The sequence below is a fragment of the Coturnix japonica genome, chromosome 4 (genome assembly GCF_054131305.1).
Source record: "Coturnix japonica strain WE chromosome 4, WE-NBRP24, whole genome shotgun sequence".
In the NCBI taxonomy this organism is placed as follows: domain Eukaryota; kingdom Metazoa; phylum Chordata; class Aves; order Galliformes; family Phasianidae; genus Coturnix; species Coturnix japonica.
The window spans coordinates 77,891,571-77,905,678 of NC_140666.1; the positions used below are offsets into that span (position 1 = coordinate 77,891,571).

Consider the following 14,108-nt stretch of genomic DNA (forward strand, 5'->3'; position numbering starts at 1 on the left):
GGGCTGTAGCTGGCAGCCTTGTAGAAGGCCAGTTTTGCAGGCTCACAGTACACCAAACTAATAATTTTTATCCATTCTATGACTTGGATAAATTATTGAGGAGGTAATGAGAAACTGCAGCAATCAGACCTGAATGACAGCTTCTCTAACCAGGAAGAAGGGCTGCCAATGAAGGTAACTGAGGACTAAAAGCCAGTCTGCAAGGTGTAATTCCAGGAACCAAGTTTCACCTCACAATAAGGACAAACTCTACCAGCAAGTTTACTAAATATATGCATTTTTAATGCTTTTAAGTGTGGCAAGTCCCACGGGGAGTTATAAAGTAATGTACAGAAACACAGAGGAAACTGACAACTTGAAATCCCAGAACTGTTGTTCCAGGTCGGTAAGTTACCTCCTGTGCTTTTAAACCAAACAAAGCTACATGTTTGCAGCTTCTGGAACATCAGGTTCTTGCTGCAGTTTCAAGCTGTGTGGGGTAGCTCAAATCAGCAGTGTGAGAAATCTGTTATTTACTTCCCCCTCCATCAACACAGTTGAGGTGTTTGGACTGGTCTGTGCTACCGATTACGGACAAGTGAAGCAACGTAAATCCATGTGGAGAGAACGTTTTGGGGGTAAGGATGAACATACACAGCGAGGGCAAATTCAACATTGGGAACATCAATGGTGTGAACTCCAGTACTGTGTACAGCTTCTATTAACGGTCTAACTTCAGAAAATGGCATATGAATAGGGAATCCAGATACCTGGGAGAAAGAGAAGGGAAAAGAATCACACAGGGTTAGACAATGTCTGAGTAAATGCAACATCTTCAACTTACAGGCACAGTAAAATGGAGTTTCTCTCTGCTGGCCTGAGGAGATGCAATAAAAAAGCAGTTGTGTATTCACATCAACTTCAGTATAATGCACTGCTGGATGGACTTCTGTGCCTGTAAGTTTACAGTGCCAGCTTTTTACTGATAAGACTTGATGTCAAATGTACCAATCAACCTATAAGTAAATATAATGTTAGAACTGTCAGAATATAGACAAGCTCTGTTCCACTCTAGGAATGTACACTTGTATTTATATCCATCTCTAATATTGCCACATGGAGCAGACCATCACTACTTCCCTTTGTAGATGTTGTACTGATTTATCTCTAGTATATTAACTCTCATGACTTTCAGTACAAGAGGGAACAAGTATCCTGGGACGCAGCTCCTCACCACAGGTAAGGTCCTTCTGATCTGCTCCTTCCATATACTGACACATACAGTACAAATTATAAACACAACTGTACCCTGTAATCTCCAAGCTGCTTTTGCAGCTCTGCCTGATGGTCGTCTTCTACATCTTTGCCTTGGTTTTGTTCCAGCAGAGGCAGGAAGTTTCGCAGGGTAGCGGTACAGTATCTGTTCCAGCGAGTTAAATGCCTTGGTCTCCATTCCATAATCTTCTCTTTTAGTATCTTTTCAATCCTAGAATAAAATACACTTCTTATTGCAACTCTTGGCTTTATTCAGCTGCCTTTTTAGCAGTTTCTGACCTTAGTTATACTTAGCACTGCCTACAGCTACAAAAAAAATCATGTAGCCTGTGTAGCTGAATTGTGTCCCAATACTTAATAGCAATGGGAGAGCAGGGCTCTGCACACATTTTTAGTCTATGCTCTCTCAGCCTCTTAAACTCCTACACCATTTTGGCTTATTAGGGAACTACAGCAGTGCTCCACCAGAGCAGAATTTACAATGACCCTTAAAAATACAGTTTAAGTCATTCTCGATTCCCAGACAGCATTCAGAGCCCATTTTTTTTGATGGTGGTGTGATGCACCTGAGGAAGGTAAGGAGGTGCTGCACTTGGTGATCACTCTTTCCCTTTTGACACCAGTTATGGTAGTGGAAGGACTGGATTACCTGCCCTGTAGTTCCACTGCAGCAGCCTTATCCGAATGCTGATACGCCAATTCTTCGGGCTAGGAAAGTAAAACAGCCTGATATTAAATCTCTTACTGTACCACACTGCAGCTTAATTCAGGCATTACTATCTTGACAGTTAATGTACAGTTGCCAATTACACCAAAATAGTCTCTATTGTAGCAAAGGCATAATAAAAACATAAGGCATAAACAAGCTGCATTAATTGTAGAGGAATCCCTGCTTGCTTATTAAGGACACATAAGTTGATGTAATGCTTTTCTGGCTGTATGACAAACGTTTTCTCTTTATTTCTTAAGGGTTTCTAAAGATTTGTCCCAGTGTTTAGCGTGGCCCTGAGCTCTTATAGAGATATTCAGAGGACAACATGTGCGTTCATTTTGTATAAAAAAATAATTTTCAGTATTCCTGCTTTAAAGGTGTGTGTGGAAAAGCCCTTTTAGGAGCCAGTTCCAGCACAGAAGGACATTAAATCACAGCAGTCCAAAGAATTGAGTCTGTTTCTCTTTCCTGGCCCTGTGGTCTCACATTAGGTTGGTTATAGGTGTATTCGTACCTGAACGCTGCAGAGCCCAGGGTATGGTAAGCTTCGTGAAAAGAAAGGCTTCCACAGTTTTGGTTTGCTGATGTCAAAACTTATCCTTGCTGGAGAGTCCCACTGTTGGATATTAAACCAAATCTAGAAGAAAGCAAGTTTGCTTTTAATATACAGTCAGAGCTATGGAAAACATTACTTACATGGCAATAAAAGACTATGTAATCTTCAACTCCCAAACCAGTTACCATCCTGTATTCATGTGAACAGGGCAGTCTTGTTTGTCACACTTAAGCTAAGCTGTCCAACTTCTGGATTCTCATGCCAAGAGTGGGGGGCTCTGATCTGTAACATTTTGTGCCTGCAAGTACATATGGGCCTCTAACTAACTACTGCTGGGATGCAAGGTGTGCTAATAATTCATATGGAACCTTTGGTACTTAACTTCTCTTTACAACCACGTAGCTTCCCAGGCCCTGGGGCTGGGCTTGCAGTTGGTTACATGCTGCCCCTGTGGATTGGAACTGCCTGCCCCAAAACTTCCTGTTGGGTGCTGTAGCTCAAGGTTCAAAGACATGGGGCTCACTCACGTTATCGCAGCTGATCAGACAGTACACGCTTTGCAAGGGGCAGAAGGTATCGTAGTGCCTGTAGAAGCAGCCAGTGCTGGGATTCCAAATGACGTACTGACTTTGCTCCAAAGTTAATACGTAGGCGGTTTGTCCCTAGAAAGAAACAAGACATTCTAGAACCGTCTTTAATGACAACGTGCTGTGTAAAAAATCACCACCACAGACTGCATCTCTACTCAGAGCAGCTTTCTTTTCTCTCTCTCCTGATCAGCTGAGCAGCACCAAGGTTAGGTTACTGCCTGGAGAGAAATGTCGGCAGGAGACGATTCTATCAGTTGAGGGGAACCAAAGGCTGCAGAGAAGGAAAATTCATATTCTGACCACATGAAAAAATCCTCTTACCTCAGGAATAGCATTTCCAATGACCAGCCAGGCTTTCTTCCCCATACCAAGAAAATAATTACACAGGAGCACGGCATGTTCTTCCTCATCCCCCGCCAGGAGGTCAAGAAATTGCTAATTGAGGGGAAAAAAAAGGTTTCTGTGTAGTTATAATTGGTGTTTTTGCCTTATGACACTTAGTAATATTTCCTAACGCTTCCGAAGCAAAAAAACTCCTCTTGGATCTTTGCAACTGATGTTAATTTTTCATTAGGCACTGCTTCAACATGCAGAACACACAGAGCAAGAGGAAACGCTGCAAGAATCCACGATGCAGGTCTGAGATCTTACTACAAGGACTGAGCTCTTCTGTAGTTTTAAATTAAAGTCTCCATCAGTCAGAATCCTTTCTCTTGTGCCCAACTAGCTATTCTGGATTGGTTTATAAGGGAGAAAAACAGGAAAAGCTTAAAAGTCTGAAGTATTCTTATGGACATAAGACAGCAACTGTAAGGTTGCAAACAGGATAAGCAACTTTGCTCAAACACCGGTACTTGGATATTCTGCTTTAAAATAAGTGACTGAAGAAGAAAATCACTCCTTGTAATCATAAGATTCCCTAGTAGGGTAGGTCTGAATGGACCTGCAGAGTTGATCTGGCCTAACCTGCTCCAAAAGAGGGACCTGCTCCCATGTCATACCACATTCATGAGAACCAACAGTTTAATGCAGTACTTACATCTGACGTGCACCACAGGTCACAAATCCCAGCAAAGGACACACTATCTGGCAAAAACGGAATCAAAGATACAAACCGAGCCACCAATTCCTGCAAAAAAAATGAAGTTTCAGCTCACTACAGCTACATGTAATAAAGGCAGCATTGCAGCAGACATGAAGCTCAGTGCTGTTTCCCCAGACACCAAAGATAAAGCACTGACTGACCTTGTATTATCAGATAACTTGTTTGAGGAACTACATCAATTTCTAAAGCACAATTAAAAATTACAATTTATTTCCACTGAGACTTACCATCAATTTGTTTTCTAAGACAACAATCATTCATATATTTCTATCACGATATTTATACATCATGATTATTGCTGTACAGCAAACACAGTGCTGTTACCTGTGCCCACGCATAGCACCAACACATCCCAAAATCGATATCCCAGAAACTCCATCATCTTTAAGCACTTACTGCTGTTGTCTGGGAGCTGTCTGGGATGGCATCGAGGAGCTCCTGGGGCGGATTGAGAGCTTTGATGTATCTGGTAATAAAAACTGTTTTCCCATTGAGGTCAATGACAGTTGTGAGGCACTGACGGTTTGGAAACTTTGATGTACATTCAACTTCGTATTTCTCTGCTGCTTGAAGCAATTTCTCATCTTCTTGGGTATCAAACTTCAAAAGACAGTAGAATTCATGTGAAAATAGTTTCATTGATCATTTGGGCTTAGGTCTTTCCTAGGTTCGATCTTACTTCACCATTTACAGCAGCATAAAAAGAGTGTGAAATTCTTTCCCAACAGCCTTTTCAGCTTCCCCTGCATGACATACATAGGCTCACAGACATGTAAAGAAGCTCAAGCAATGGAAGAACCCAAGCAATTACTTTTATTACTTATGAGCACACAGTGAAGGTGGCTTTGATTAAAGCACAACTAACGCAGTGCAAGTCAGGTCAAACACACTGCGGGGACGGCTCTAACTTCACATCCTAACACTGCACTACAACCACAACGGAGGTGATGCACAAAAGCCCCGTCATCTTCACGTGAATATTGCTGGGACAGTCCAGCACAGTGTCGAAATATTTGCAGTGAAGGTCCAGGACGCTTTTAGTTGTATCCTGTATCCTCACTATTCACACTGCTCTCATTTTCTACAGCTTTTAGCTGAGCTTTATCCAGGAAGTATTTGAGTTCAAATTTCAGCATTTGTTGCTCTTCTCAAAGTAAAGAGAGGCAGAACAGCAGCACTGTGTAGGCAGGCCTCCATGTCAGAAGAAGAGAGACGCAATGGTGATTCTTAACCATAATTAACAGCTGAAGCGTGAAGCTTCGAGAACTTTCAGAATTCCACTGTAGTAATTCACTGCAAATATCACTGACAAAGAAACACCAACTGCAAGAAGTGAATGGCACGACACCCAGCTTCAGCTTCAGCACAGAGCGACAACCATCTCTCGATTGATTTAATCTACTCATATCTGTACCTTCTTAAGCATTTCATTCATCTACAGAGATTCAGGAAGGACAGCAGAAAGGGGAAAAATAGGTAAAGAAATAAAATGAAGAGTGAATGTTTGTCTCTAATAAATGACCAGCACAGCTCTATGTTGCCAAAAAGACCTGTTTGTGCTTGAACAATATACATCTGCACTGAATGGATCTGCTTTCATTGCACGATGCTGTACAAGGTGGCAAGAAAGCTCATTTGATGTTCAGGAATAATTCTTTCAAAATCTGGAGACAACTATGAAACATTCAAATAGCATCTATTATTCAGTACTATAAGCACAGAAGCAGGAAATACCATAGATATACTTGCCACCTCCTTTTTGCCCATGGTTCACAAATACTGATATGAGCATTTTACTGCTAACAGAAGTAAATGAGAAAATTATATGCTCACAGTGAATACAAGCCTGCTTATTTCTCATGCATTAAGCGCCCATCTGCTTTACTGGGGAATACGGTTAAAGTGAACAGAGCTAAAACATTTGACACAGAACACTGTGATGTACTAAGCTTAACTACTTACATGCATTTTTACAAGCTGCACCACTGCGAACAAATGGCAAGGATACAAATTCATTATGGATCAGTTACCTTTTCTCTGACTGACTCTCCAGGAACGAGCTGTGGTTCAATGGTAATGAACAGTGTAATATAGGAGCCCTCGCTCAGATGTCGCACAGAATCAAACCCTCTCTCAATGCCCAGGTTCTTCTCTTTGCTGTAGCCAAGGAGTACAGGAGGAATATTCACCTTGAACGTACCATCGATCTGCAACACACACGGACAAGCAGCAGAACACAGATATTAACCACCTGTATCAAACAAGCACAAAATGTTTCTCATAAAACCAAAAAGCGAAACTTCTTAAGTCTTACAGAGCTGCTCAGTGGGAAGGGAGAAGACAGTAAGTTATGACCACACACATACATACACTGTTTTTAATGCACACTGACAGGTATGCAATCTTTACCTTTCTGGTGCTTTCGTTTTGGTATTTTCAACCTGCTGGTGAGTCTAAGTATCAGTGCTGTAACATGGCAGCATTGACTTGGAAACACGACAGAATGGCAAAACACAGAATTGCAGGACTATCCTGAAGGCAGCAGCACACCACAGGCTCCTGCCTGAGTTTGAGTGATGCTGGGCATTATACTCAGATCTCATAACACCTTCCAGGCAGAAACTGCTGATGCTTCTTGAATGCAGCTGGAACTGGGACTGTTCACAGCCAGCTCCCCTACAAAGAGGGCTCTGGTGGACTCTCTGCCCTTCCACAGCCACAAACAAGGTAAGGTCTTTCAGAAAGGTCACATCAGAAAGGAGCTGGAAGCCCAGCGTTTGCTCAGGCAAGACTCAAGAGTACGCAGCCTTAAGAGGAAAGTGAGATTAACATCTTGACTTGAGCAGAGTTCAGATGTCATTTGAAGCAAAATTTAAGGCAGTTTAGGATATGCAATATATGAAGAAGTGGCCATAACAGTGAGTGTTCCATGCTTCTGGACAAGATGACGTCCATTGGGAAACACATCTTCAGAAGGTGAACAGGTGACTCACTGGGCTACATCATCAAATACTTAAGAACAAAATTACTGTTATTGGTAGCCAAAGACAGACTTTGCCTTTCTCTACATATTGATAAGCAGCTTGTTAAAACTTCTAAGTCTGACCACTGAGACGCTCAGGGCTGTGAGCAGACACTTCTCAGGGGGATTTCGTATCCTCAGCATGGAACGTTTTCCTGAAGAAAGTAAAGACTCTTGTTCTTTGTTTATTGGCCTGTAACAGTGGAAGGAGGAAAGGAGGAACTGGAATAGGTGAAATTTGAGAGGTGTGAAGAAAGAAGTCAGGTCAAGTTCTTTTTTTCTAACACTTACCTAATGTGGTGCCAGACATCTCAACAGCTACTGTCAAAACCATCTAAAGAATTGCCATTTTTAACTTTATTACCAAAGGAAGCCACGAAGTCAGCACAGAAGTATGTTTGTCTGTCTTTCCTCCCTCCCAAATGCTGAATTCATTGGCAAATATCCACCACATTTGACAAAGGACAGCAGTCTCAAAGATACTGTTAATCAGTTCCATAAAAACACACTGACAAGTACAGAGAACATAATTAAATCTAACTTTGCATTACCAGCCCCTTCCCACCCTGCTTTCAGGAGATATATTTCAAGTTACTGACACTTACCCTCGCCTGAAAATATATCGTAGTAAAGGGAATCTTAACACATCCCAGCCAGTGCCTCTCGACACGAGTGTGGATTCCACTTCCTCTGTCACGATCATCCTATTAAAAAGTTGGGCAATGTAATTGGTAAGACAACTTCATTTCCTTTCATTCAAACATTCTCATCAGGGCACAAAAAGAATCCTAAGTTGCTTTTAACTCCTGAACTCAGTAGGAGCGTAAGTCCTAAGTGTAAGATGCACTACTGCAATATTTACTCCTGCATTATGTTTTCAAGGACATTAAGCGCTGCTATTTTTACGCACATTGAAATGACTGGGGAAAGCTTTCACTGACTTCAGCAGGCAAAGGTGTTATGCCAATACAGAGAGAGTTTTTCACCTAACAGCTTGAAAAACAAGAGTAAGGCAGAACATGAAATGCAGGACCTTGGTCAGTCATCTGTCATGCAGTAAAAGCAAAACCAAACAACAGCAACAAAAAAACCACCCACGTATTAAATTTAAGAACAGAATTACGCCTGCTATTCAATACATCTACTCTCAATTTTACTGCCTCCCAAGTCTTCAAATATAAGACAGATATAACATACAGATGCTGACCTTCAGCAGCAGATTATATAGTGCAAAATTTATTTGTACAGACAAAAGTTAACTCTGTGAACACTGCTCCCTCGAACAGTGCTGCAATATACACAAGATATAACACAATAGTGTTATATAAGGAGAGATGGGAGGCACAGGAGGGTGAGAGCAGCTACACTGCAAAGTCTTATTCTGACAACTTGAAGAAGTTCTCAATATTCAGTGAAGCACATTGTCCTTCAATTACAAACTCACCTCTGTAACATCACGAAGTATCTCATCAAAAATATTAATGAACACTTCATCCTTCACTGACTGCAAACTGTGGGTGCTGTAGTCACCATTAGGAGCCCTGAAAACATTAAACAGAAAGAAGTGACTTGAACAAAGCCGGAGAACTCTGATAAATCCAGACGTTCAGACTGAATTGTTACCACACAGAGTTAAAAAAAGCCTGATTTCATTTTGCGGTACCTAAATGGAAACTCAAGTTCCTCGTTCCAGTTGGGGTTTGGACCTTCTGCTGTTGTTGTCCGACAGACTGTTCGCTGAAAAGAAACTTCTACAAATGGACGGACTAAAACCTGTAAGAAAAGGGATCCAAACAAAGGAAACCTCATCAGTTACATATTTTTATGTATTTAGAAAAAGAAACATATATTTTGCGCAGGTCATGCTGGTCCAGCCCAGACATAACACTTTGCTATACCTCAAACGTTGCACTTTCCAGGCTTGTCAGCATTTATTAAGCTTTTAAAATAATTGAAAATAAATGATTGTTATAGATCAATAGAGTTTTGGCATATACCTGGTCGAATGCCCAATCTACATTGGTTGGACTCTGAGCAGATGGAGAGGCTGCAAACATCTCATTAAAGGATCTCGAAGCTTTGGATGGTTGAAGTTTGCTGTGAAAGGCAACAGACAAGAACACTGTGAAAAAACACAGAACTTATCATCAAACAGGAAATCCTCACATCATGTATTAACCACACAGAGTTCTGCAAAGAGTTCTTGTATCTTCATATTCTGACTTGAACTTAGGAAAGGGAATTATTCAGCCATATAACAAGAAAGAAATCACCAGAGAGGGGCAGAGAGCACACGGCTCTTGTAAGCATCATCATGAAAGCGCTGCTTGCATCGGGGTTTTCTCTTCTGACAAGTTTATAATCCCTCTCTCTATATATATGTATTTCTTTTTTTGCCTCCCCTGGACAATCACCCTGAACTGCAGATTTCTCAATTTAAGGAGATGAATCCCTGAAGAATTCATGAACTGGACATACTTTATGGAAGGTCTGCATGACAAAATTAAACCCATGTGAACACCACACAGATGGTAACCCCTGAGTGAAATAGATGTTAATATGCTTATTTTTACCTTTTTTTTCTTTGTAATAACACCACAACAGAGATTGTAAAAGAGTAACCATTCATACAAAAGCAAGTATTGATAAATGAATGTATTCTTCTTAGAGAACAGCAGTTCTTTATTACTAGCTAACAAGATAAACCTCTGTGTATTCTATCATGAGGATCAAAACGACAGACATGGCTGAACTTCAAAACCAGTGACTTCAGCTGCCTTTAGCCAATGGAAACCACAATACAAATAAGCACTGAACACAAGCACTGGAACATACCTTGTGACCGGTTTTCTCACTGGAATATCATAAGCTCTAATGATGTTCACTAACAGCTTAATGTCTCCATCTGATAAATTCTGTGCTGTGACCTTCTTCCTTTCCTTTCTTCTTGGCTTTAATGGTCGTTTTGGCTCTGCCAGTTTAAAGAGGCCAATTCCCAAAATACTAACAATCATAAAACAGACATTTAGTCATTTCTGCACGGAATCCAGAATTCTCTTGTTTCCATGACACACATGCAGATTATGCACTAACAGAAAAAGGCAACATACGCTGTTAGTGTTATACAAAACTCTAAGAAATGTCAAAATCTTTAAATAATTTAGTACTACGCCATCCCGTTGTCTTATATTGCATTAATTTGAACTTAAATATGGGAAAAAAAGAGCTTTTATATATATATTTGGAATATATACACATATATTCCAAATCTAGGAAAGATATAAGTAAGATAATTCAGGACAGATCTAAACTACAGCTATAAACAGATAGTAACTAATAGATGGTAACAACTACTGCAAGAAATATGTAAGGAATCTAATTACACAGCTACGTATAGGCTACAGAAAGGAAGCAGAATGAATATGCCACAACATACCCTGGACCCTCAGAACTTATAACCCAAGGCAAAGCAGAACCAAAGGGAAAAAAAACAAAACAAATAGGAAAGGAATAAAAAGCAGATACATGTTTTTATACATCGCTGATATTAACTGCAAAAACACCTCAATGACAGACGACATTCCAAAATCTACTTTAAGAGCTGATTAAGCCAACAGCACTATTCCCTTACCCATAATAATCACATTAATTACTTCTAAGATAAATCCATGAGTTACTGAGGTCTCACTAAGCAGACACTTTAAACAAATAACGGTGTGTTTTAAATTCACTGACTGCATGAATTAACAAGTCATATCCTATATGTATCTGTATTCAGAATAAAATACATGTCAAGCATGTGACCTGAAACGACTTGAAAAGCTGCCTGCAGTCTCATTGCAGTGTGAAAACATGAAGGAAAAATGGCATGAGCTCAGCTTCAGGGAGCAACGCTGTGTGTCTCCAGCAGATGGGACTGTTTAGTTTTACTCTGAAGTACAGCTGACATTTTTTGAATCAAGTGTGACACACGTAAGAGTGAATGTGAGCAACTTCTATGAGAAAGAATGTATCTGCCATTCATGACTTACGCTGATTAAGGAAACACTTCTTTACAGAAAGGGTAGTTTAGCACTGGAATAGGCTCCCAGGGAGGTGGTTGAGTCACCATCCCTGGATGTGTGTAAGAGCCGTTTGGATGTGGTGCTCAGGGATATGATTTAGCAGAGGGTTGTTAGAGTTGGGGTTCTATGGTTAGGCTGAGGTTGGACTTGATGATCTTTAAGGTCTTTTCCAGCCTGAGTAATTCCATGATTCTACGATTGAGTCAGCAAAACTAATTAAGAATCAGCTATGTGATGATCACTCAAGTTTCACAATCAAGTATGAGATTAGTAACAAAAATTCAGAGCCAGTGCATGTTCATGTCAGTTCACCTTACAAAGAAGTACCAGAGACAACTTTACATTAACTGACTTAGAATCAATGAAGGCAGCTCCTTTACCCCAGAGTAGGAATCTCTTCTTCATTGACCAGGTCAGAGAGCAGGAAATGGTGTTTTGCTATTAGGAAACGGTTAATTACTGATTCTCGAACCTGTGAGTAAAAAACAATGAAGGAAGAAGACAAAATGAAACTTCAGTTCCAAACCACAGCAAACACCTGCATTGTCTGCTATATCCAAATGCCAGAAACATATTCTATATTTTACTCCACTTTTTGGAAGGAGTCACTTCAAGGAAAGTTTTCTTTCTACCAGAAACAATTTCTTTCTTCACAACATAATATGAGGCTATTTTACAAATATGTTCCTATAGAAACATAGCAGCCAGCCAGATGTGACCATATGAAAGCATACATCAGAAAAACAGAAGATCAATGTTTATCTGATTACAGTTCATCATCAGAAACAATCTCAACAATAAACGTCACCGACAGACATTTCTGTTGGGCACCTAAATGAAGTTACAGAAAAGACTGCAAAGAAATCTATATGGTGTTAATTATAGAGATTAAAGGCAACACTTTGGACGGTGGGACAATCAGGATGGCCCTGTGTTACTAATCCTATGGTTTCAAATAGATGTTCAAAAACTCTTTGTTCCTTTCATTTCTATGCTGAGGTCACAGAGTGATGCAGAGATGAAAGCATTCCCTCCTCTCTTAACAACTATATAGAAGCAGAGTGAAGGAGTTCTGCCTTTGTCCTTTTATTTCCTTCTAGTCACGTCTTTACATACTGTTTTGTTACAAGATTAGCTGCAACAGAACAGTAACAAAAACTTCTCATATACACCTTCTTTCCTTATTTTAAAAGTTTTTATTTAAGGTACAAAATCATTCACAGTGCTGAGGTGACATAAGATTGCATTTCAGACTGACACAATTTCAGATCCGATACCAGCAATCTCATTTTCTAGCATATCTGACAACATATATAAGCACAAGATACCAAAGTGCTAATTTTAAGAAGACCACCTGCATTTATCCAAGTGACAAACAGAGGTTCTGTGTGCTATTTAACTCCTGACCTGGATGATTTAAACACTCTCCATGGTGTCTCCAACACCAAATCAACCTTAATATTAGAGCTTTGCTGGCTGACTGGGATTTAATCTACCTTTTAACACTGCCACTGTCCATTTTCAGTACTCCTGAACACTGATGATCCAAATACAGCAATAAAACACGACTTAAAGAAATACCATGGATTTCTATTTTTTGTAGCTTACCTTTTGTAGATAGTTGGCAACAACAGCTCTGCGTGCATCCAGGTAATGCTTGCTGTCAATCACATCCCTCTCATGTAGTCTTTTCTCATAGTCCTGAAATATTTACCACAGTTTGTGATTTGATAAATACCCAATGCGTCATTGAATACAAGAAAAAAGGGTAAATATTAATATGTGGATCAAAGTAAACAAAAACAGATGTCAGATATTTAAGGCTATTTTTAATGCTAACGTATACAGTAACAGCATTGCACAACTTCCACGCATAGAGAAAGGAACTTGAGATTCATGTGCTTTAAATCACTTGGCATAGCCCCCCCTTGTTCTAAACCCAAACTTCCACCTGCTTCTGAAAACTGAAATTCCATTGCAGCCAGGAATGGTTGGTGTTACTGCAGCTGCAGTGGGATGAATTCATTACAGACAGAAGAGATACGGGATTCGTGGAAGATGACCTTTCATTTGAACAGATTTGCCTCTGTTTTCTTTTCTCTCTATCAACCAGGCACCTGAAGGAAGCAGTAATGGCTCCCCTCTTAGACTTGCCTGCTTAGGATTACACAAAGGTTTGACTTAGACTCATGAGATGATGATGAGGATGAAGAGACCAATGAGCAACCCAGTATCTGCCCACAGCTAGAGCAGGGACAACAGCAAGGAAGACAGGGTCAAATTCTTTTCTGTGGTGCCACACAATATAAGCAAGGGAACACAGCCAGCACATACAACATAGAAGGTTCAGGCTGGACATGAAGAAAAACACACAAACACAATCAAACAAAATCACTAGTAGGCTACAGCAGCATCAGAACAGGTTATCCTAACAGGTTATTCCACAAGGGCTGTGGAAGCTCCAACTTCTCATGACTTGGATAGCCAACACATGGCTGACCTCACCTAGTGCAGCCAACAGCCCCGTCACTGTGGAAAACAGGGCTAGATGAACACCAGACAATGTTTTCCACAGTATTTCCAAAATTGTACAAGTTTGTGTATTTCCTTGCCAAACAGCCAGGCGGCCAACTAGGAAAAATACCACTTTAAAACTCAGTTTTGAAGATCACGTCATATAAAATGAACTGGGAACAGGTGATCACAGGTTTATCCAACTCACTCTTAATGGGAAAGAAAACAAACAAACAAACCAACAAAAAAAGCAATTCTTAAATTGAAATGAGCAGAGTCAATAAACACAAA

The 14,108-nt window shown here is 40.3% G+C and overlaps 1 protein-coding gene across 7 annotated transcripts in view; it reads right to left on the reverse strand.

The window, feature by feature from the left end:
• Window positions 1-260: 260 nt before the first annotated feature.
• The window catches only part of CC2D2A (coiled-coil and C2 domain containing 2A), a 37,708-nt gene continuing 23,860 nt past the window's right edge, over window positions 261-14,108 (reverse strand). For 4 of the 7 annotated variants that reach the window (XM_085545724.1, XM_085545721.1, XM_085545725.1 and 1 more), the window contains 17 exons: window positions 12,912-13,004; window positions 11,684-11,775; window positions 10,075-10,242; window positions 9,237-9,336; window positions 8,903-9,012; window positions 8,684-8,780; window positions 7,845-7,943; window positions 6,248-6,424; window positions 5,632-5,652; window positions 4,614-4,817; window positions 4,152-4,241; window positions 3,434-3,547; window positions 3,050-3,184; window positions 2,481-2,603; window positions 1,904-1,962; window positions 1,288-1,465; window positions 261-749 (listed from right to left, as the gene is read on the reverse strand). In XM_085545724.1, coding sequence (XP_085401850.1) covers window positions 561-749; window positions 1,288-1,465; window positions 1,904-1,962; window positions 2,481-2,603; window positions 3,050-3,184; window positions 3,434-3,547; window positions 4,152-4,241; window positions 4,614-4,817; window positions 5,632-5,652; window positions 6,248-6,424; window positions 7,845-7,943; window positions 8,684-8,780; window positions 8,903-9,012; window positions 9,237-9,336; window positions 10,075-10,242; window positions 11,684-11,775; window positions 12,912-13,004 — 2,049 coding nt within the window. In that variant the 3' untranslated portion in view covers window positions 261-560. Of the gene's footprint in view, window positions 750-1,287; window positions 1,466-1,903; window positions 1,963-2,480; window positions 2,604-3,049; window positions 3,185-3,433; window positions 3,548-4,151; window positions 4,242-4,613; window positions 4,818-5,631; window positions 5,653-6,247; window positions 6,425-7,844; window positions 7,944-8,683; window positions 8,781-8,902; window positions 9,013-9,236; window positions 9,337-10,074; window positions 10,243-11,655; window positions 11,776-12,911; window positions 13,005-14,108 lie in introns of all 7 variants that reach the window. The other 3 variants (XM_085545723.1, XM_085545726.1, XR_014945494.1) reach the window with 2 other exon arrangements.